Source organism: Protopterus annectens, chromosome 11.part0 (genome assembly GCF_019279795.1).
Source record: "Protopterus annectens isolate FY-2018-M chromosome 11.part0, PAN1.0, whole genome shotgun sequence".
In the NCBI taxonomy this organism is placed as follows: Eukaryota; Metazoa; Chordata; order Ceratodontiformes; family Protopteridae; genus Protopterus; species Protopterus annectens.
In genome coordinates, this window is record NC_056745.1 from 1041072450 (window position 1) to 1041095916 (window position 23467).

At 41.2% G+C, this 23467-nt stretch overlaps 1 protein-coding gene across 1 annotated transcript in view; it reads right to left on the bottom strand.

Moving 5' to 3' along the window:
* Window positions 1–23467, bottom strand: part of GTSE1 (G2 and S-phase expressed 1) — a 999478-nt gene that overhangs the window by 402117 nt on the left and 573894 nt on the right. Inside the window, exon 8 of the mRNA XM_044087269.1 lies at window positions 20282–20639. Within this exon, the coding sequence (XP_043943204.1) occupies window positions 20282–20639 (358 nt within the window). The remainder of the gene's footprint in view (window positions 1–20281; window positions 20640–23467) is intronic.

The window sequence follows — 23467 nt, forward strand, 5'->3', positions numbered from 1 at the left end:
AGGAGCCGCTGAAGTAGTCAGTGGTTCTACAGAACCGTCCCGGAGTGGACGCCTCATCCTGTTTGGACAGCAAAGACTTTTCTTTGCGTTTCTTAGAAGAACCAGGCCGGAGAATCCGACGGCATGTTGTAATTACGTTGCAAACACCAGCCTAGCACAGTCCAACCGACGCTTAATAGCGCTTGTTAAAAATAGCACAAAGCGACACCCAACAACGTCGTGCTCAGGCCCCAAACAAGGAATGCAGAGTGAATGGTAATCCCTATGAGGAATCTGTTTCCCACAAGAAATACAGTTATTAACTTTTTCTGACATCCGTCAATACTGAGGCAAGAAAAGACAAAAGTGTCCCCAACGGGGTACTTAGCCCAACTTGGTCTCCGGTCTGAAACACGAAAACCGACAATTCCAGAACGCCGAAGGGCACTTGCAAATGCTGCTTCTGCTTAGGACCACGCGGCAAGAAAGACTGAGGTTATGGCGTCGGTCATGCGCATTTGTACTGGCCAGTCTATGACCGGCCGGTTCTAGCCCTTTGGTAGAGTACCCATATGTAAGGACTGCAGCAATGGGAGACGAAGAACATCTGTACTATGTCCTTCAAGGATGCATCTGCAGTCATAACATATGGGTAGAATACCATAGCCAATCTGGGGTAGGAGGTACTAAGAAAAGGATGGTGTAGTTAAGATACCCTGCAGGACTGCTGTAGCAAAAACCTGCTCTGGATCTGGAGTATAAAGGTAAATTGTAATGTTTGGCAAATGTATGCACGGAGCTCCATGTAGCAGCTTCTAAAATGTCCTTGGTAGCCACCCCTCTTAGGAAGGCTGTAGTGGTGGCTGTGGCCCTCGTGGAATGAGGCCTAATGCTTGCAGGAACCGTCTTTCCATGAAAGGAGTAACAAAATCGAATGCAATTTCCTATCCACTTTGAAATTGTCTGTTTGGAAATTGCTTTTCCTTGTACCCCAGCAGCATATGCTACAAGGAGTTGGTCAGTCTTTCTGTAACTTTTAGTTCTGTCCAAGTAGTAGCGTAGTTGTCTGTGTATATCCAGAGTGTGTAGAAGTTTTTCCCCTTTATTTTGTGGATTTGGGAAGAATGTAGGCAAGTGAATAGCTTGGTTCAAGGATACCCTAGATACCACCATTGGCATAAAAGTAGGATTTGTTCTCAATGAAACTCTGTCCTGATGGAAGATAAGAAATGGCTGTACTGCCATTAAAGCTTGTAACTCAGATACTTATCTTGCTTAAGTTATGGCCAGAAGGAATGCAGTTTTCCAAGACAGAAAACTGTAGATCCGTCGATGCTGCTGGTTCAAAGGGAGGAAGTGTTAGTTTCTCCAGCACAAAGTTGAGATCCCAAGTAGGTAAAGGGGGTTTCCTTGGAGGATTGATGTTTTTGATTCCTCTCAGAAATTGCCTGAGGAGAGGATGCGAGAAGATGGGTGGATCAACATTGTATTCTGCTGAAATTGCTGAGGCATGAATCTTAATGGAAGAGTAGGACAGGCCATTGTGGAACAATTCTGCTAAGTATTCCAGAATATGTGCCATGCTCGCCACTGTCACATCTAAGCCTTTTGTTGTGTTCCAAATGAGAACTCTTTTCCATTTTGCTGAGTATGTCTTCCTTGTGGAAGGCCGGCGAGCTTCCATAATAATGTCCTTTACTCTCTGTGATAAGTTATTTTGAGGGGGGTTTATGGAATTTTCCAGGCAGTTAGCTGCAATGTTTTCAAGTTGGGATGCATGGTCTTGAAATTGTTCTGCGTCAGAAGAAGTGGCCATAGGGGGAGAGGCCATGGTTTTGTCTGTGACATGCTCCTCAATAGTTGGTACCAGTGTTGCCTTGGCCAGTCTGGAGCTATCAGAATCACTCTTGGCTGTTCTGCCCTGATCTTCAGTAAAACCTTGGACATTAATGGGAGAGGTGGGAAGGCATAGACTTTTAGAGCTTTCCAGCTGAAAGAGAGAGAGTCCACCCTCCAAGCTTGTGGGTGGTATGTCCTTGAGCAGAATGTCTTCAGTTGATGATTGTGGGGCGAGGCGAACAGATCTATCTCCGGCTTTCCCCAAGCTTGTGTTATGAGTAGAAAGATGTCTGGGTGCAGCATCCATTCGTGTGCATCCATGGTAGTTCTGCTTAAGCTGTCTGCCAGTGCATTTTCTTTCCCTGGCACGAACATTGACTGTAGTTGGATATTGAGTTTCAAGCATAGTTCCCATAGATTCATGGCCAGCCTGCATAGAGGGTAGGAATGCGTGCCTCCTTGCTTGTTTATGTACCACATGACTGTGGTGTTGTCTGTCCTTATTAACAGGTGGCCTTGATGGAGGAAAGGTTTGAATGCCTCGATTGCGTGCATCACTGCCAGCATTTCCTTTTGGTTTATGTGCATGCGCAACTGCCCTTGAGACCATAGGCCTTGGATACATTTGCTCTCCATGTGTGCTCCCCATCCTCGGTCTGAAGCGTCCGTGGTGATGGTTTGTTTTATTTTTGGTTTGTTGAAAGGCAACCCTCTGTTGGAGTGGCAGGCTTGAGCCCACCACAGGAATTCCTTTTGAAGGCAAGGAATGATTGGTATCAAAGTTTCCAAACTGTGACTGCGCTGAGACCATACACTCCTTAAGTACCATTGTAATTTTCTCATATGCAGCCTGGCTTGTGGAATCAGAATTATGCAGGATGCCATGTAACCCAGGGCCTGCAGGATTTTCCTTGCAGTTAGCTGAGTTTGTCTTGTCAGATTCATGAAGTAATCCGGAAGTTGTTTTTGCTTTTCTTCTGTGAGAAAGGCCATTTGGGTGGTTGTGTCTAGATCTGCACCCAAAAAGGTTATCCTTTGGGATGGAACAAGTCTTGATTTTTGGATGTTGACTGTGTATCCCAAGGCCTGTAATAGGTGGATGGCATAGTCCAAGTCCTTTATCAAATTTTTCTTGTTGTCCGCTTGTATCAGGCAGTCGTCCAGATATGGGTAGATTTGAATCCCCTGAAGTCTGCAGTGTGCAATTACTGATGCCAGGCATTTCGTGAATACTCTGGGCGCAGTAGAGAAGCCAAAGGGCAATGCTGAGAATTGATAATACTCTGATCCTGCAAGAAATCTGAGGTGTCTTCTGCAACTTTGCCGAATAGGGACATGCAGGCATGCCTCCTTGAGATCTAGAGTCACCAGCCAAGACTCTTTGCCCAGCATGGGAAGAAGTTGCTGTAGGGTCAGCATCTTGAATTTTGGCACAATGAGGTAAATATTCAGTGCGGACAGGTCGAGAATAGGCCTCCATTGATTTTCTTTTCTTGGAACAAGGAATAATCTGGAGTAAAATCCTTGGCCTTGTTCTGAAAGAGGTACCTTTTCTATGGCTTTCATTTGTATTAAGTTGTTGATCTGCTTTAAAGCCTCTGCCCTCTGATTTGGTGGCAGGTTTGGCATTCCGTTTCCTCTTGGCAAAGTGTGGAAGTGGAACCTGTATCCTTTGTCTATTATTTGCAGTGTCCATGAGTCCCTTGTAATGTAATGCCAGTTTTTTGAGAATAAAGAAAGCTTTCCGCCCAGTGGTGCTTCCAATTGAGCCCTGGTCGGCGGAATCAAAGGAAAGTCATTGAGTCTGTCCAGGTGTAGTAGTTGTTGTTGCTGCTCCTGCACTACCTCTCTGGTTAGTAGGCTGCCACTGACGGCCTCTGTAGGAGCCTGTAGCTTGCCCTCTACCTCTGGGACGCCTGTTCCTGCCCCTCTGGGATCTGTCCGAGTCTGGAAAGGACCAATTCTTAGTAGGCCAGTTTCTGCTGAATCTCGGTGGTTGTACTTGCAGAAAGTCCTTAACTGTTTGCACAGATTTTGCCTTTTCTTCAAACTTCTTTAAGACCTCCTGAGCCGAGGAACCAAATAATTTTTGTTTTTCCATTGGAGCATCCAGGAGTTTAGCTTTGACATGGTCTGGTAAAGATTGTTCCTTCAACCAGGCATGCCTACGAATAACTGCCCCAGTCATAGCTGACCTACATGAAGCTTTCAGTGCATCATAACCACACTGCAAAAAATGATTACTAACCTGCTGTGAGTTATGTACCAGATCCTAAAGGGATTTACGGTCAAGGGGTTCAGAAGAGGAAAGCTTCTTATGCAATTCATCTAACAAATACTCTTGGTACTGTATCATATGAAATTGACAATTGAATGCCCTCATGGAAAGAGTTGCAGAAGTATATACCTTCTTTCCCCATCTCTCTAAAGCTCTAGACTCCCTTTCAGAAGGTAGAGGATTTTTGGCAGTGGCAGCTGCAACCCCTTTTGGGCCCTGAGAAATAGTAAGGTAGAGGATTTTTGGCAGTGGCAGCTGCAACCCCTTTTGGGCCCTGAGAAATAGTATCTGGGTCTGCAGAATGGGCCTTGTACAGATGTAGATGAGAATGCAGGACCCTGTAGTATCTATCAGGTTTGGCAGGAGCCGGAGGGAGAGAATCAGGGGCTGTACTAACATCATTGTACACATCATCAATAACATTCAAAACAGGAGGTATAGCTAAATGCCTATGCTGAGGTAAATGTAAAAAGGTCCTTAATCTCTTTCTAGAACCAGAAAATTCCTGACCCTGCCATTGAAAATGTTCTCTCATAGAGTGTAGTGTCTCACCAAAGGAAAACTCTTCAGGAGGGGAGGCCGAAGGGATAGATTCTTCAGCATCAGAATCCTCATAGGCCGAATAAGCCTCCTCCTGGTGATCTGACAACACAGATCCATCTGTAGACTCATCTGAAGAGTGTTGGTCAGAGGGCTCAGTCCTGGGCCTTTTGTCTGGTGGTGGTTGAGAGCCCCTGTCCGGGTGAGGCTGAGAACCTCTAATTAAAGAGATAAGATCCTCTGCAAGGCTGAAGATCTGAGAACTAGAAGAAGGTCTCTGAGAGGTAGTCTTGGGAGGCAAAGCTTTAGCAAGTTTAGCAGCTTTAGCCCTGGAAAAAGCCTTAATGGACATGGAAGCAGGGGGTCTGGCTGCACCACGTGCAGGAGTAGACTTGTCCAAAGGAATGGTGTCGGACATTTCCTGGACACTGGTTTCAGTAGGTAGCTCAGTAGCAGACTCAGCCGGGGCCTCCAGGGCCGCGGTGGTCGGTTGAGTGGATTCGGTTAAAGGAAGTACCGAGGACTCGGTTTCGGCCGAAACTGAGACACTCGTGGTAGGCCTAACCGTGGTTTCAGCCGAAACCGCGGGCCGCGAGTGTCGGTCCTTGTCCTTCCATTTTTTCACCAAATGCGATGTCTGAGTCTCCAACGGCATCTTATATGCAAAATTAGCCCCAAAGAACTCCTCTGCAAACTCCGACCGACGTCTAAGAGTTCGTTGGTTGAAGGAAGCACAGGCTGAACAGGCCGAGACGTCGTGGTCTGGGGCCTAAGCAAGGGAGGCAGTAAGAGTGGAAATCCTTATGAGGTATTTGTTTTCCACAAGTTAAACAATTATTTACTTTATCTGACATCGGCTGAGGCAAGAAAGAGTCCCCAATGGGGTACTTAGATTTTTTCGAAGTCTTCGGTATCTGAATCACAGGAGCTGACCGACCGGCACTTGCGAACTGCTTCTGCTTCGGGCACCGCACGGCAAGAAAGACTGAGGAAAATGGCGTCGGCTGATGCTTTTATACCCCAGACGCTCTGATGTCGGGGAAAGTGCGACATCAGCCGAGGCCAGACCCAGACTTTGGAATCCGGCCGACCGAAGGGCTGCCTGAGGCAGGAAAACCCATATGTTATGACTGCAGATGCATCCTTGAAAGACATCTACAATTTAACCAAACAATAACAGCAAGGTTAAAGAGAGATTTTTTTTTAAACAGATAGAAAAGACAGGAGTACTAACAATGGTACCAAGAAATACCACAAAGTGGTAAGGAAGGGCCTACACCAAGGGTAGGGGAGAGGGACAGTACTAACGATGGTATGAAAAGAGGTACCGAAGGTATAGGGTAGGTTTTAGAACAAAAGTAAATAAGTTTACAGATGAGAATATATATATATATATATATATATATATATATATATATATATATATGGAAAAAACTGACTAGAGCAGGTAGTGATATAGCTAAATCACAAAAACGCTACACTTAGCTTAAGAGAGAAGGCTTGGCATGTCTGACGAGGAACATGGCAAACGAGCGCTAGAGAGACTATGAGAGGGGCATTATGGGTAGGTCTTAGCTGAGAGTTTTTGGCAGGCGCAAGCTTGGTAATGGCCGTGTCAGTTCCGAGGATGGAACTGAAGTCCTACCAGTAAGGAATGAATAAAGATTTACAACATCAGATGTAACTTTTCCCTCAAAACACAGGGCACTTTAAACATTTACCCCTGCCCCAAAAACTAAAAACACTGATTTCTCTACAGAAAAAATAGTTTACAATAAGTTAACTTTTTACCACAAAAGCAAAAAAAATTAACTCCCATTTAAAAGTGAATAAAGTCACACAACAGTCAACAAAACCTATATGTATGTGTGTGCATATCATCATCATCTTCTTTCGGCTGTTCCCGTTAGGGGTCACCACACCGGATCATCTACCGGATCATCTGTTTCCATTTCTTCCTGTCCTCTGCATCATGCTCTTTCACACCAACCATCTGCATGTCCTCTCACCACATCCATAAACCTTATCTTAGGCCTTCCTCTTTTCCTCTTACCTGGCAGCTCCATCCTTAGCATCCTTTTCCCAATATACCCAGCATCCCTCATCAGTACATGTCCAAACCAACGCAATCTCGCCTCTCTTGCTTTGTCTCCAAACTGTCCAACCTGAGCTGACCCTCTAATATACTGATTCCTAATCCTGTCCATCCTAGTCACACCCAGTGCAAATCTTAACATCTTTAACTATGCCACATCCAGCTCTGACTCCTGCCTTTTCATCAATGCTACCGTCTCCAACCCATATAACTTAGCTGGTCTCACTACCCTCTTGCAGACCTTCCCTTTCACTCTTACTGCTACCAGTCTGTCACAAATCACTCCTGACACTTCTCCACCCATTCCACCCTGCCTGTACTCTCTTCTTCACCTCTCTTCCACACTCACCATTACTCTAAACTGTTGATCCCAAGTACTTAAACTCATCCACCTTTACCAACTCTACTCCCTGCATTCTCACCATTCCTCTACCCTCCCTCTCATTTACACACATATATTCTGTCTTAGTCCTGCTGACCTCCATTCCTCTCCTCTCTAAAGCATATCTCCACCTCTCCAGGGTCTCCTCAACCTGGTCCCTACTCTCACTACATATCACAATGTCATCTGCAAACATCAGTCCACGGGGCCTCCTGTCTAATCTCATCTGTCAACCTGTCCATCACCACTGCAAATAAGAATATGTGTGTGCATATATGTGTTTGCAATTAAATACACAAAGTCACTACTGTCGACCAGCATGCAGTCAAAATGTAGTTTTCAAATTGACAGAATGCAGACTCAAAATACATCAACTACACTACAGTGAATGGATAGTGTAGTTCGAGTATCTGAGTTCGGCATTGTGCACTGAGATCGCAGCTCAGTGAGGAACAGGGAATTAGCCCATTTCCACACTGTAGTGCGATCTCTGTCTTGGTATATACAAGTTGCAGGGGGTGACTATGGAATGTCACAGCACATGAAGGTGCATAGCATGGGTGACTGATGTTGCCTCCTGCTCTGTCAAATACACTGAACTATGGGTGTCGATGTACTCAGTTTTGACCTGGCTGGAATTTTGCTTTTCTAGACTCAGGATTTCGGGTCAGCTATGTGACCGGTTGACCCATGCATCTTCCAGGTTTCAAGATTAAACAGACATGTGTGTGTGTGTGTGTGTGTGTGTGTGTGTGTGTATATCGGTCTAATGCATTTGACTGAAAATACACTTCACTGAAAATGAAATCAGTGAGATCACTTCACTGAAAGCCCACTTGACTGAAAACTCATTTAGTTGAAAGTTATATACGGCCTTTTCCCCACTGTAGTGCGATTCTGCCATGTGCAAGGTGCCATGAAGCTTTGGAAGCTGGCAGCATGTTATATCCTTTGAAGGATATAACCTATATAGCTTAGACTACAGCGGCAGTGCTCAACATGAAGAATATCCAGTGCTGCCTGGGCCAGTAAGCAGCCATCAGTATTCATTCCTTGGTCAGTCTGTCCTCACTTTCTGCAAAGAACATTACCCTTTTTTAGCATCCATTCATTGGGGTGTAGAAGTGATCTACTCAATGTCTGAAATCAGGCTGTCCTGACCATGATGTTTGATGCAATGGGAGTGAGTCCTAACTGCTGAGCCACTGGCCATAGCTCTACTACTAATCTACATAGGTGATGAAAATGAGTTCCTCCCTGTTTATATACACCACTTTGCTGAAATATGGTCTGTTAAGTATCTTTCTTGCTCCTGGTATCAGTCTTTCTCAGAATGCTTGCTTTCAAAGCTAATATAACTGCCATCATCTCCTTTATACTGATGTGCTGGGCTGCCTGGAGCCTGTCCCATGTCCCCTAAGTTGTCCCAAGTGTGCTCCATAAGCCAGGTCCATTTGGTTTGTGGTGAGGGTTTAGATCATTTTTAGGAGTTGCAAAGGCGCTACTGGATTGGCTTTGATGCTTTATTCCCACCACAAGGCTCTTTTCAGGCATGGTAATAAGGGTATCATTGCTTTTAGAAAGTGCTGTTGTAGGGACCAGCAATTTGTTTTAGGAAACACTTCAGTTTTCATTAGAATTACAAGAAGCCACGTACCCCAGGATCCACAGAAATGACCTTGTAGTTGTATTGATGTGTTTGCTGGATAGGTGCATGGTTTGCCCCCAGGAACATTAGTCTAGTACTGAGTGTCAAATGTGACTTAAAGATGTTAAAGATGAGGTCTACACCTTCTAGAAGCAATCTACTATGATGTGCATGGCTGTCAGGAGTTCTGCTACTGATGTTGCCTGGATCAAACAATCTAAATAAAAGTAAATATGGACCCCCTTTGGTTTACAAAAGGCAATGACTGTTGCCAGGCATTCAGTAAATACTTCGGATGGAGTAGATAAGCCAAATTACAAGGCACAAATTTGGTAGTTTGATCTCTCTGCCTGGAAGCATAGGAATTCCCTGTGTTCCTGAAAAACAGGAACACAGATGTAGACAGCCTTCAAGTCTAGAGTCAGTGCTAACATTCTGAACTTTGGCACTACTGGGAATTTCTTGAGTTTTGATAGGTCCAGAATGGGTCTCCAAGTTCCTTCTTTTCTGGGGACTTGGAAGAGGCACAAGTAGAATCCTGTGTCCACATCAACTGAAGGAATTGTCTGGAGAAGCTTTGTTACAATAGGTCCTCCAAAAAGGCGGAAGTAGTTTCATTTGTTGCTTGTGTGTGTGTGTGTGTGTGTGTGTGTGTGTGTGTGTGTGTGAGAGAGAGTGATGTCAAGGAAGGTTGGGATTTTCCAAAAACGCAGCCCTTTCTGATTATAACTGCAGTATCCATTTCCCTTGGGTAACCTGTTCCCAATGACTGGGGAAGGAGTTGAGTCCATCTCCTCGAACAGTTGAGAGGAAGAAGGTTGGGGTGGGATTTGGATTGGATGAGGGAGGTGTGCTGGGCATAGTCACAGTTACTCCTCTAGGAGAGGAAGGGCTCTTAGACAACCCCCCTTCCCATCTGGAACACTGGTCTTTTTTCCACTTTCTTTGATATCCATGTCTTTACCTCCTGGGTGGCTTGGCAAATAAAATAGAGAGCCCTTTGGCTCTTCATTTTAATAAATATCATGATGGAAGTACAGAAAATTTAAAAGCTACCATTTTAGAACAGGTAGATATGAAATATTTAGATAAAGAAATCTGTAGATTAAAGCTTTTAAGAAAAGAAACAATGTTTATTTTGAAATTTGATACATTAACTCCAAAGGGTTTAAATGCAGAATGTTGCTGGAAATGTGTTATATGAATTTAATGGATGTCACTTTAAAATTTGTTTCAACAAATTTGTTTCAACAACTATTTTAATTGTTTAATTGATAATTGCTTTAGTGATGGAGCTGGGACTATATAAGGTTTTAGATAATGTTATGCATTACTCCTTGAAGGCTTATTGTGGCCGAGGCGCTAGAGAAATAAACTTTCTTATCTGGCTTTCGTTTTGTGGTTTTCCTATATTTGTGCTGAATAGCAGTTCCTGTGTTCATGGTGTTGGTGTTGTTTTAATACTGATGGCCAGTGATCCAGCTCAGAATGTACCTAGAATTTTTAGAGAAGAAGGTGCCAATTCTTCTCAACGTACTATGGATGGTTTCCTGAACACTAGTATGGAGCGAGATAGAGAACGGATGAACAGGCATTCGAATGAAGAAGGCTACGCTGTTCCTATTTGGGAGCGTTTTTTAGCTGAGACCCGTAGTAAGCGGCAGAATAATCCATTTGCTAATATTGGGAAACGTACTCCTGAATTTCCGGTGGAGGTAAAGACAATGATTTCTAAACTTAATACACTGATGAATAAAGAAATGACTGTTTATTACAATTATACAAGTCTTCAAAGATATTTAGACTTGGATATTGTGCCTCGTGGTCTCAGGGCAATCAAATTTCCAACAAAACCTTTTGATTTGACCTCTTCAGAGGAAAACATTTTTAAACAAAGATGGGAAAAAGTTGCTTTTTTATGTTCCAGAGAATGGATATGCATTCTCATAGAAAGAGACATTATTAAGTTAGCTGATATTAAGAAATTTTTAATGCGTGTACTAACCTAATGACTGTGCTAGAAAGGGCTCGTATGGAGTCCTGTTTGCGTGATATTCAGGATAAACTTAATGTTTATGAGAAGAAATTGTTGGAACAAAAGATGTATAAAATTAACAGAGATATTCGTGACTTTGAAAGGGGAACGGCTTTTTTTAAACTAACGAATGAAAGGTCACGCTCTAAAGTTCGCCTCAATGTGGGGGCAGACGTTTCGAGAGAGAGACCATGTAGTAGTAACAGCATAGAAGCGTTTAATCAAGATGGTGAAAGACGGGATAATAACAGCGATTCCACCTTTACCATCTCCTATGAATGAACGCTATCTATATGATAATTTTCGTGGTGAAGGGGCCAATAATTGTCCACAGAAGAGAGGATATCCAGATCGCGAACAACAGAGAAATGGACAATACAAACAATGGCAGGGTAATAAGAGAACCAGATGGTACTGATGTTCTTCATGTATGCGGTAACATTGTAAACATTTCGGGTTACTCTGTAAATGAATATTTATACAGTGCTTTGAATTGTGGTTTGAAATTTGTACCCACTGTCATTCCAAAGTTACATGAATGTAAAATAGAAATGTATAAATTTATTAGGAAGTTGCATTTGTGGTTTTATTTTGAATATCAGTTTTATTAATAATATTGCAGATCAGTTAGAGTATGATGAAATTTCTAGTGTTGAAAATTATATCTTTGATACAGATTCATCTGATTCTTTTGTTTCATGTGAAAGTAATCTGAATGCTTATTGTTTGATTGACACTACGGCTGTAGATTGTACAAGTAAGTTTATGTCACCATTTACACATGAGGGTTTAAAAAAGTTTTTTTTACTATGCTGCAGTTTGAAATGGAAATGTTATTTAAACATTTTAACTTTAAACAAATGGAATATAATTTGTCTAAGCAGGAATGGTTATCTTTGTCTGATTTTGCTACACAAAGAGCTGGTAATTAAACCTTCGGACAAGGGTAACAAAATAGTCATACTTCATTATACGCAATATTTAAAAATGTGTATGGATCTTTTCGGTGATGAAAAAATATAAAAAAGTTAATGTTAGTGTAATTTAAAAAGCTAAAAATAATTATACGTCATTGATTCGTAAGGGTTTCAGATTAGGTTATTGGTTAGAGAAAGATGTGAATAATAAATTGTTGGTTAAAGAAACAAGTCCTGCTTTCTTCTGTTGTTTGCCTAAATTACACAAGAGTAGTATGAATCTACCAGGCCATCCTATATCTGCTAGTAACTATTTTTTTTACATAATTTAGGAGTTATTTTGCATGGTGTATTATTAAAGGAAGTTATACTACTTCCTTCATATATTAGAGACTCTCTTGATTTTTTAGAAAAAAATTAGGCATATTAAGTGGACCAAAAATATGTATTGGATAACTTTGGATGCAAGAAGTCTTTATACCAATATTAAACATCTATTTGGTTTAGAAGCTTTATTACATTATATGGGGAACAGCCCCTTAACTCATTATGTGTTAGATTTAGTTCAATTCTGCTTAGAGAATCACTTTTTCTATTTTGAAAATCAGATTTATCATCAAACCCAAGGTACTGCCATGGGTGCTCCTTTTGCACCCATGTATGCAAATATATTTATGGGGCTGGTTGAAAAGGAATGTATCTATAGTAAAATATTTTTAAAAAAATATGTAAAATCATATTATAGATATATAGATTTAATTTTTGTGTGTGAAGGTGGTAGGGACTTGGTATCCAATTTTGTAGAAGACATTCAGGTAAATAGATTTGGTATAAATTTTGATGGTTTAACAAGTTGGTAATAGAGTCTCTTTCTTGGATATTAATTTGCTTGGAGTCATAGGTAAAAATATTAGCACTAGCATACATAGGAAATTTGGAATAGCAAATAATTTTGTGATGGGAAATAGTTGTCATCCTAAACATACTTTGGAGTCTTTACCCTTTGGAGAATTTTTGAGAATCTCCAGACTCTGTAATGAAGACTGTATATTTAGTAAAGAATTAGAACTTACAAAATTGATGTTTAAAACTAGAAAGTTTGATGAAAATATTATTAATAAAAGTGAACAGAATATATTAAATGTTAAATATAAGAATAAGAAAGTACTAAATAGGAATAATGTTAGTAAGGATGATAAAGTAGATAATTTATTTTTTGTTTCTAAGTATAATGTATTAGGTGACAATATTAAATATTATATTTCTCATTTTTGGGAATTTTTAAAAAGTTTTAAAGAATTAGATAAATTGACATGAAAAAAATTAATTTTCTCATATGAGAGAGGAAGAAGTATCAAAGATATGGTTGTGTATACTAAATTTCAAAGACCAGGGGTTCGGTTAAATCAGCAGATCCATATTAAGGGCACTAAGCCATGTGGCAAAATGTATAGGATGTTCATATATTGTGAATTCTTTTTTATATATAAACAATATTAGATTTGAATCAAATGGAGTATTTAATTGTCATACAGAAGGGGTTATTTATGCTATCAAATGTACTTGCAATATGTTTTATATTGGGCAAACAAAGAGAATGTTTAAAACACGCCTATTAGAACATTTGAGAGATATAAGGGCAAATAAAATGGAGAGCCCTTTGGCTCTTCATTTTAATAAATATCATGATGGAAGTACAGACAATTTAAAAGCTACCATTTTAGAACAGGTAGATATGAAATATTTAGATGAAGAAATGTGTAGATAAAAGCTTTTAAGAAAAGAAACAATGTTTATTTTGAAATTTGATACATTAACTCCAAAGGGTTTAAATGCAGAATGTTGCTGGAAATGTGTTATATGAATTTAATGGATGTCACTTTAAAATTTGTTTCAACAAATATTTTAATTGTTTAATTGACAATTGTTTTATTGATGGAGCTGGGACCATATAAGGTTTTAGATAATGTTATGCATTACTCCTTGAAGGCTTATTGTGGCCGGGGTGCTAGAGAAATAAACTTTCTTATCTGGCTTTCGTTTTGTGGTTTTCCTGTAGTTTCATTTGTTGCTCGTGTGTGTGTGTGAGTGCGTGAGTGATGTCAAGGAAGGTTGGGATTTTCCAAAAACGCAGCCCTTTATGATTATAACTGCAGTATCCATTTCCCTTGGGTAACCTGTTCCCAATGACTGGGGAAGGAGTTGAGTCCATCTCCTAGAACAGTTGAGAGGAAGGAGGTTGGGGTGGGATTTGGATTGGATGAGGGAGGTATGCTGGGCATAGTCACAGTTACTCCTCTAGGAGAGGAAGGGCTCTTAGACAACCCCCCTCCCCATCTGGAACACTGGTCTTTTTTCCACTTTCTTTGATATCCATGTCTTTACCTTCTGGGTGGCTTGGCATTTTCCTGTTTAGGGGGACTTTCTGGGATAGTTCCTGTTGTATTTGGAGGTAGGGGAAAGGTAAAATTCCTCAACTGATTTCAATAGTTTCCCCTTGTGATCCAGTCTTTTAAGTACAGTCTCAGTTGGAAGCTCAGAGATATATTCCTTATCTTGTGGGGCATCTAGGAAGCACATGGTCTGACAGGGGTTGTGTCCTTAGCCGGGCATGTTTCCTCATAACAGACCACCCTGCAGTTGCCCTGCCTTATGCTTTGCATGCATTATAGGTACATATACCTAAACATGGAAACTTACATTGCACAATTCCTAGATGCCCCCAAAGGCTCTTATTGTATCTCCTCTACCTTAGCTTTTATTTGATCCTGAATGGAATCAAGGTACTTTACCATATAGTTTCATAGGTGTTTACTAGGCTATGACTACAAGGGCCTTTTTAAGCCTAGCCATGTATTCCAAATCTCCAAGTTCTGGTACTCTTGATAAATGTAAGCAGGGGCTTGGGAGATGAAATATTTACAAGCAGGGGCCTGGGAGATGAACCATTTGTAGGCTGCTTGTGTCCATTAGAGACACAGGTGCCAAACCAGAGATGACTTTCCTGTTCCCCATCCAACTGTCCACCTTGCACTTTAATTGGATTAGGAAAAAGCTCTGCTTCACAAGGATGGGAAGCCTGTTCCAGAGACTGGGTTAGTCTCTGGGATAAATACCAGTCTTTCCAGTAGGTCCTATTTATATCACAGGCAATGTTCAAGTCTGGTGCGGTGTATTTCGCAGATATGCAAGAGGTCCATCAGAGTGGGTCGGACAATGACCTATATGCCAGGCATAGATCTCCCCCCTCAACACCCTGTAAGACAGAATACAGGGATACGGCCTTGAGGTGGTCTGCATAGGACATGCTACTTATGCTCTGTATTCTTTTAGCGAGGAACCTCTGGGAATGTTCCAATTGTTGGATATACCTGGTTATATACATAACAAAGGGGACATCATACTCATATCATAGGTGTGATGAATGCCAAATACAGTGGAACAATGACTTCCTTGGACCTAGATCCATACCTTTGTTTTTAAGTTGTGCAACACAGAATTATTTCCGCACTACTGTAGACAAGTGATGGACATAGGCTAGATTACTGCCTGCGTGTGTTCCTAAGCCCTTGACTATTGGGTCAGCTCTAAGGGGTGTGTTGTCAATATAATAGTTACAAGGGGTGGATGACCTCCCTAAGGACACTATTATACATTTCCTGGCATTTAGTTTTAGTCCATGGCTTTGACACCAGTTTGTCTTTGTCAGCCCTTCCTGGAGAACGTGTGTAATGTGGGTTTCAATGACATCTCCAAATTCGCAATCTGCAGCTTTAGTCAGCCAGAGGCCATTGACATTGGCCTTGACTTCAGAGACGTAAATGCCAAAAGGGATTCCTGAGGGAGTCCACTTATGACTGGCCTCTTTGTAGAGGTGGACTCTCCATTCTAACTTCCTGGGTCCTGTCTGCGAGACAGTTGGCTACCCACTGGGTAACATACGGGTTTTACCTAACCTCTTGAATTGTCAACAATGAGAGTTGGGTATTGTGTCAAATGCCTTGGCCAAGTCAAGGTAGGCAGTGTGACCCATTCTGCCCACACCCATTGCTTTGGTAACCTTCTCAAATAAATCAACCATGTTGAGTAGGCATGACCTGTCATTGACTAAACCAAACTGGGTTGGGTCTAGTGCCTGAAGGCTTACTATATCATTATTGATCATTTCCATGCTAATTCTTTCCATGGTTTTGCAGTTCAGAGCTCTCATGGCCAAGGATGGCTGAGGTGTATGACTTTTTGCCAAAATCAGTGCAAGTGGACTCATCTTATCATCTGACACCGGACTTTTGTCAGAAGGCCCAGATGATCCCTTGGTGGATTCCAGAGACACCAGAGCTGGATCCACCACTGTATTTTTATACAAGTGCCTGTGGGACTTAAGCATCCAATAAGGGAGATCACTCTTTCTGGGGATGGGGGGAGGGAATCAGGCTGCAAAGATATGCAAACACATTGTACAAGAATTTGTGGTCTGGAAATACAGTCAGGGGGGGCTAGGGCAGTGAGGCCCAAGAGCTTTCTATAGTTAAGCTTGGGACTGGGAAAATTCTCAACATTCCCAATTAAAGGATTCCTTTTTTCTGTGAAGGGTGTCCCCAAAAGGACAAATCCTCATGGAGCTAAGTCAAGGACAAGGTGTTTTCTGAGTTAGAGTCCACATATTGCCAAGGGGGAAGATGCTCTACATAAGTAAGCTCCTCTTCATCTCCTAACTCACAGGAACCTTCTCGCCTTAGGGTAAATGTCCCTTTTTCTTTTTTTAGGGATGTTTCTTGGTGCAGGCTCTGTCTCAAGGGTGTACTGCCTAGACTTCATGAAGCCTATGAAGTCTTGTATCAGCCGATGTCCTGTGGAGAGACCAGAGTTGATGGAGCAGAGGGGCCAAGCCGCACTGGCTGGAGCAAACCTACATGCCTCTTTGGTTTGGGTGTCTTGGGCTTAGGAGTGGATAACATGGCCTTTGGTTGCTGGTGTGCAGCCACAACCTCAACCCAGTTACAAAGTAATTCCTCACAAGCTATCAAGGGAATACAGCCCTCATCCTCTGTCATCAGAACCCTGGAGTCAAAAGCCATGGCCTGCTGGCTGGAGCCAACCAATGCCAGCCTGGTCGAGGTACATGAGAACTGAGCCGTAGTCATAGTGGCCCCTGGAGGAAAAGCACCAAGAGAATGGCCTAACAGGTGCCTGACCAACAGGGCTGCAGAAGCATCTCACCTGAGTCGGCAATCTCAAAATGAGGTTTAGAGATGGTCACAGATGTGATGACAGGGAGAGAGTTTGGTATGGAGGATGATGAAGAATCCTTCAAAAAGGAGGGACGGACGCCAACTGCCATTTGTGCCTTTGATGGATTACTCTTGGAATCTGTCTGAAAAAAATGTGTTGGCCAACAGAGAAATTGTGGTTCAGACACTGGAAGAATTAACACATCCTTCTTCTGGTGTTTCTCTTTTTACATTTTCAGCATGATAGCCTGGGAATCAGCAGGTGTCTTAGCATGAGAAAACTGAACCGTGCCTCATTCTAAATGCTATTCACTATGTTTGATTTTGCTGTCAAATGTAGCACAAAAGGGGCAGTTTGGCATGTTGTGCTGAATCCCTTAAGAGAACAAGCAATGGGAGTGGTAGTCTTTGCAGGGTACGTTTCCCACAAACTAGACAATACTTAACCTTTTTAAACAAACAAAATTAAAATGCTATACAAGATAAAGTTCCCCAACAGGGTACTTAGACTCCTCTGGTACTTCAAGCAGACCAATGGACTGACAAATGCTCACATATGCAGTCTTATGCATCAGACTAACGTGGCAAGAAAGAACTGAAGATGGCACTGGCCAATGAATCTTTATACCACTAACATCCTGATGATGGATGGTAAGGACATCTGCAGGTTGGGGGATCATGAAACCTGGTATTTGGGGCAGTTGTGGGCTTCAGCATGACGCGAAGTCCTACAACTTAGTACTGCAAAACTGACTCAAGAACTTTCTCACTTTAATATCAGCATATTCAACAGTGACTGGTGAAACTCCACCATCTCACATTTAAAATACCTCTAACTGCATACTATAAAGAACTACTTTATATACAAGTACTATGCACTTTACACCAGGAAAGTTTTGTGCAAATATTTAATAAAAATCAAACTGTTTTCCTTACAGTAAATTTATGTCCACTCAGTGCAATTCTAAATATTAATGACAAAGTGGTGTTTATTCTTTACAGTTCTTTCACCAGTTGAACACTAACTTGGTCTTTTTAATCCACTTCTTGCAGAACAGTTCACATTTAATGCACATCTAGTGTAACCGATGCTTTATAGTTCTCCCATTTAGTCACTAAATTTACTTTGCCATTTTGTTCATTGCAATGTACTAAAACGCCAGTCTATGGCTGGAGTCCAATGTACTCAAAATTCTTGCCAGTTACTAGGATTTCTTCCATCACTCCAGCACTTTCATTTGGAACAAATGAAACTGTTTAAATGGCAAAGTCTTTCTCTGGGCTTTCTTACTGTTAGAAGATTGAGAAGCCGAACCTTTTAGCTTGTGCTTTGACTAAACTTTATCTCCTTCCTAGCCTATTTTGCTTCCCAAATCATCTTCATTTCTCCAGGAAAACATTCAGAAGACAACTGGATTTAGCAATTTGAATCTCTCATCTGCTTCTTGACATACCCAGAATGCTGGCAGAAATTTGCCTTCATTTGCTTTCTGGTCAGTGAATATTCATTTCCCATGCACATTTTAGTACCACCAAGTTTTTTTTTTTTTTTTAAATGCCTTCCCCTTCTGCCACAATTTTGTCAGGTAAGCCATTTATGATGGCACAAGTATATCTCTACTAATATGGGTTCCTTATTACTTTCTGATATCCACACAAATCACAAACACAAATCTTGCTTTAGAATGCGAGTCCAGTTTATTTACTTTCATAAGATTAAAGCCACTCCTCTCTGTTATAGCAGAAATCTCAGATTTTCTTTGTACACAGTTTAAAACATTTCTTCCAAGATGTCTCATGTTTAGCTCATCGTCCCTACATTTCAGTCTCCAATTTCTGCCATTTCAATTAGCTCACCTGAATGCCTACAGAGAGCTACCCCCCCTGAACTAAAGTTGCAACTTGAACTGCTTTTTGCTGAACAGATGCAATGCCCCTTCCAAGCCAGTTTCATTTTTCTAGTAGACTTTATCTTACATTTTCCAAATTTCCTTTTCTGCTGGCATCCAGGTAGTGTTTACTAGCCAGGAACTAAATTTTTACCAAAAATGATGACGTTCACTGGTCATTTTACTAATTTCTTGATTTTCACCAGTTATAATCAAGTTTTCAGTCAGCCACCAGTCTGGAAGCCCAAAGAGTCGCATTTTATCAAGTGTCATTTTGTTCAGTTTCATTTGAAGAAATAGCATTCCACAATATATTCTTTGGACAAACATCAACATACTCCTCAGAAAAAAATGCAGCTATAAAGCTAGTAGAATGTATTGTGAATGCTCAAGGTAAAGGCTTAATTTATATTAAGTATTTTAATTTTTTGGCTCCTGCCATAGCTGTCTTATCAGCCATAGTCCAGAACCTCCCTCGGATCATTTTTACATGGGGAAGTCCTTAGTGCAAGCAGTTGGGAAGAGTGGAAGTCAAGAAGATCAGTGTATCCTAGTACAAATCAATCCAGACAGCTTCATATCTTTTTATTGTTTTTCGTCTGGCCCTAAACCCTCTCCTGGCAACTGATGTGCATACTCAAAGATGTGAGGAACTGTTATAACTATCTGTGGCCCCATGAAAGTGACTGTGTAGATATGGTTTAGCAAAGTCACAAGCAAGTCCCCAACCCATGCTGTCTGCCTTACACTTCACAAAGGTACTTGGCAATGCAGCAGGCTGGACTGCTGCTCTCTCAATAACAATGAGCTGACCCCAGCTGTTCATTCCTACCCTTCCTTGTCAGTTTATGCAACGACTCCTTTGGTCATCTAGGTTGTAAGTCAGGGCTTTAACAACCCTTTGCACTATGAAGGCAATGCTACGTGCCTACAGGCTTTCCTCCAAGAATAATCCTTCCAGTACACCTTCCTGTGTTACTGCTGCTGTTCTACTGGTCTGACCTACCCTTTAGATTCCAGCAAATGTCATTAAGCAGCTGTGGTATAAAAGAACAATGACTTTTTAATGGCTACAAATTAAGGGCTATTTATTTAGGCTTTTGAACATTTGGACTTTATGCTCACCTTTAAGAAAAATAACGAACAATAAAGCTTCACACCTATGGAAGAAACCAGTGCTAGGAACCAGCTCATACCCATGCTGCACAGCATACACACTGTCTACATCTTTAGCATTTTTTTTGAACAAATCATTGAATAGAAGGTCAAGTAAAACAGTGGAAGTCATGCTCTCATAATAGTTAGCAAGCACAGTAAGACACTAATGAGCTTGGAAGCTTTTCCCTCGTGTCTCAAAATACAGATAGAACAGGACTAGAAACTAGAAAGAGAACTGTAAAAAAAAATCAGACAAGTAATATACCACAGGGAATGCAGCACAATCATACCTCAGTCTTGTCCATTTCCATAGTTTGCAGATTCACTTTATCTTGGAGCACTTGTCCAGTAATCTTCTCAACAGAGGAGTCCACAGAACAAGGTTTTGACTGCAAAAATTGTTCTGCTGTGCCTTGTGTCATGTCCTCTTTTGAGATGTGTGGTTTGACTACATCTGTTTCAAGTTCTGGAACCAAAGGTAAAGGTGGAACTCCTTCAGGCTTCTTACTTATTTCATTCTGGGATGCTTGTGATCTATCATCAAATGAAAAGTCTAAAGAACAAGGAACCAAAGGAGGGGACAGTTCTTCTTCAGATGTTTTGTGTGGACTCAGTTCAACCTGGGCTTTAGGTGGGATCTGTTTGGAACTAAAGCAGAAAAATTATTTTTTGTTAGTTAAACCTACATTTTTTTTCATTAATAAATGTATAGTTTACAAAATACCAATGAAGGTAGACATGTACATAGAAAAATATTTTGAATCCCAGTTAATTCATTTGAACTGCTAGAATCAAAAGAGCAGAGATAGAAAACACAAATCGGCAAGCATCATATCAAACAGTATTTAAAAAATGTTTATGCAAATCAACCCATCCCAAATATTTACCTTTAGATACCACAACGGTACAGGATGTACAGAAAAAGCCTAATTAATTATCAAGGTAGTAAGAATCAAGTGTCAGTCCACAATTCAGGGTTCTATGTAATGTACAATTAAAAGTTCACAATATCAGAAAATCTTGTTAATGAGAAACTTCTGGAATGAGTCTAACCAAAATGATAGTCTTTCGTTATACACAATGTGTGCTAAAACAACCCCCCCACCCCTGAGTAGCTAGACTCTTCACCAATACTGAAAAGGAAGAAAAAGGCAATGCTACGTGCCTACAGGCTTTCCTCTTCAAGAATAATCCTTCCAGTACACCTTCCTGTGGTACTGCTGCTGTTCTACTGGTCTGCCCTACCCTTTAGATTCCAGCAAATGTCATTAAGCAGCTGTGGTATAAAAGAACAATGACTTTTTAGTGGCTACAAATTAAGGGCTATTTATTTAGGCTTTTGAACATTTGGACTTTATGCTCACCTTTAAGAAAAATAACTTGAACAATAAAGCTTCACAACTATGCAAGAAACCAGTGCTAGGAACCAGCTCATACCCATACAAAAATAATCTCTAGCCAATGAGCTTGCCAGCTTACCTTCCATCATTAAAGACATTGAAATTGGATGGAGAGATGCCCCATGCACATGGAGGCAGTATTAAAGTAGAAGTGACTGAATAAGAATGGTCATCTTAAGACACTGACACAGTAAAAACAGGAACATCACTAATGGGGTGCGTGAATGGCTTGAATGCAAAGCAATAACTCAAAATATTAGAAAAAAAAATGGAAGACACTCAAAGCCCCAAAGTTCAGACAGCAGAGTTAAATAATGCTTGGTACAAACACGCATTATAGAAAGTGACAATAGTGCAGATGTATATATAAACATAACTGAAGCATTACCTGAAGCAGCAAAAACTCTTGTGCAGCAATCTTAGATTTCAGCATTCAAATGAGCCAAAACAGCAGATAATGCAGTCAGCAATCGACTTAGAAAATGTTTAATCTGTGAGCCTTTCCTTCTGTACACAGTCAAACGAAAGCTGCTCAGTCTTCCTAAATCCAAGCAGCAACCACATTTAAATCCTAACCTGGCAGCTCACACACAGTACGTGCAAGGGTCTCTCTACCTTGGCTTCTGACTTGACAAATAAAACAGGGAGATCAATTGTTGGTTCTAGGAAAACGAGAAAAGTACAGTTTTGTACCTACCATAAATGTAGATGTGCGAAGATCCACATTGCTGCAGTCCTTACACTTGGGTAGTCCGCTGTCCTCGGTCGGCCCGAATATCAAAGTATTAGGCTGACGTCGGTCAAGGCGCTTAAGACTGACATCAGGACGTCAGGGTACAAATGCGCATGACCGACGTCATATCCTCAGTCTTTTCTTGCCCCAGATGTCAGAAGACCCTAAAAAGAAAGGTCAAAACCAAAAGACAGCAAAAACAACCAACCACCCTTGCACTAATCATATGTACAATATATACAATATCCACAATATTCACAACCCAAACCACACAACCGCCTCTAACTACAGAGGGAAGGAGGGAGGTAAATTGGACTGCAGCAATGTGGATCTTGAACATCTACATTTATGGTAGGTACAAAACTGTACTATGTTCTTCATCTCACATTGCTGCAGTCCTTACACTTGGGTAGAATCCCAAAGCAGAGGTAAGGGAGGATGGCAAAACTATAAAGCAGTAGGAGCTGCCAAAATGCCCTGTAAAATTGCAGTGGCAAACCCAGCCCTAGATTTAGAGTAAAGTGGAAGGTGGTAATGCTTAGAGAAAGTATGCACTGAACTCCAAGTAGCTGCCTCCAAAATATCTTTAGTTGCCACCCCCCTTAGGCCTAATCCCAGGTGGAATCTCCTTACCATGATGGGAATAACAGAAAGCAAAACAAAACCCAATCCACTTAGAAATAGTTTGTTTTGACACAGGCTTGCCCTGAGAACCCAAAGCAAATGAAACAACTGCTGAGACTGCCTGAACCCTTTAGTTCTGCTCAAATAATATCGCAACTGCCTGTGTATATCCAAAGTGTGCAAAATCTTTTCCCCTTTATTTTGGGGGTTTGCATAAAAAGTAGGCAAATGAATAGTTTGGTTTAAAGCCACACTAGAAACCACTTTAGGCATAAAGGAAGGATTAGTACGTAAAGATACCCTATCCTTATGGAAAATTAAGAAAGGCTCAACCGCCATAAGGGCCTGTAATTCAGAAACCCTTCGCAGAGGTAATGGCCAACAAAAAAGCAGTCTTCCATGATAAATATTTCAACTCAGCAGTAGCTGCAGGCTCAAAAGGTTGTAGAGTGAGTTTCTCCAACACAAAATTGAGATCCCAAGCAGGAGTAGGAGCTCATTGGGGGTCTTATATTCTTTGCCCCTCTAAGGAATTGCTTAAACAAAGGATGAGAAAACAATGGTGGGTCACAGTCATAGTGAGCAGAAATTGCTGCAGCATGAACCTTAATAGAAGAGAAGGACAAACCTTTGTCCAGGAACTCAGCAAGATATTGAAGAGCCACACTTAAATTAGGCTTAGAAACATCAAATTCCTTTGCTGCACTCCAAAATAAAAA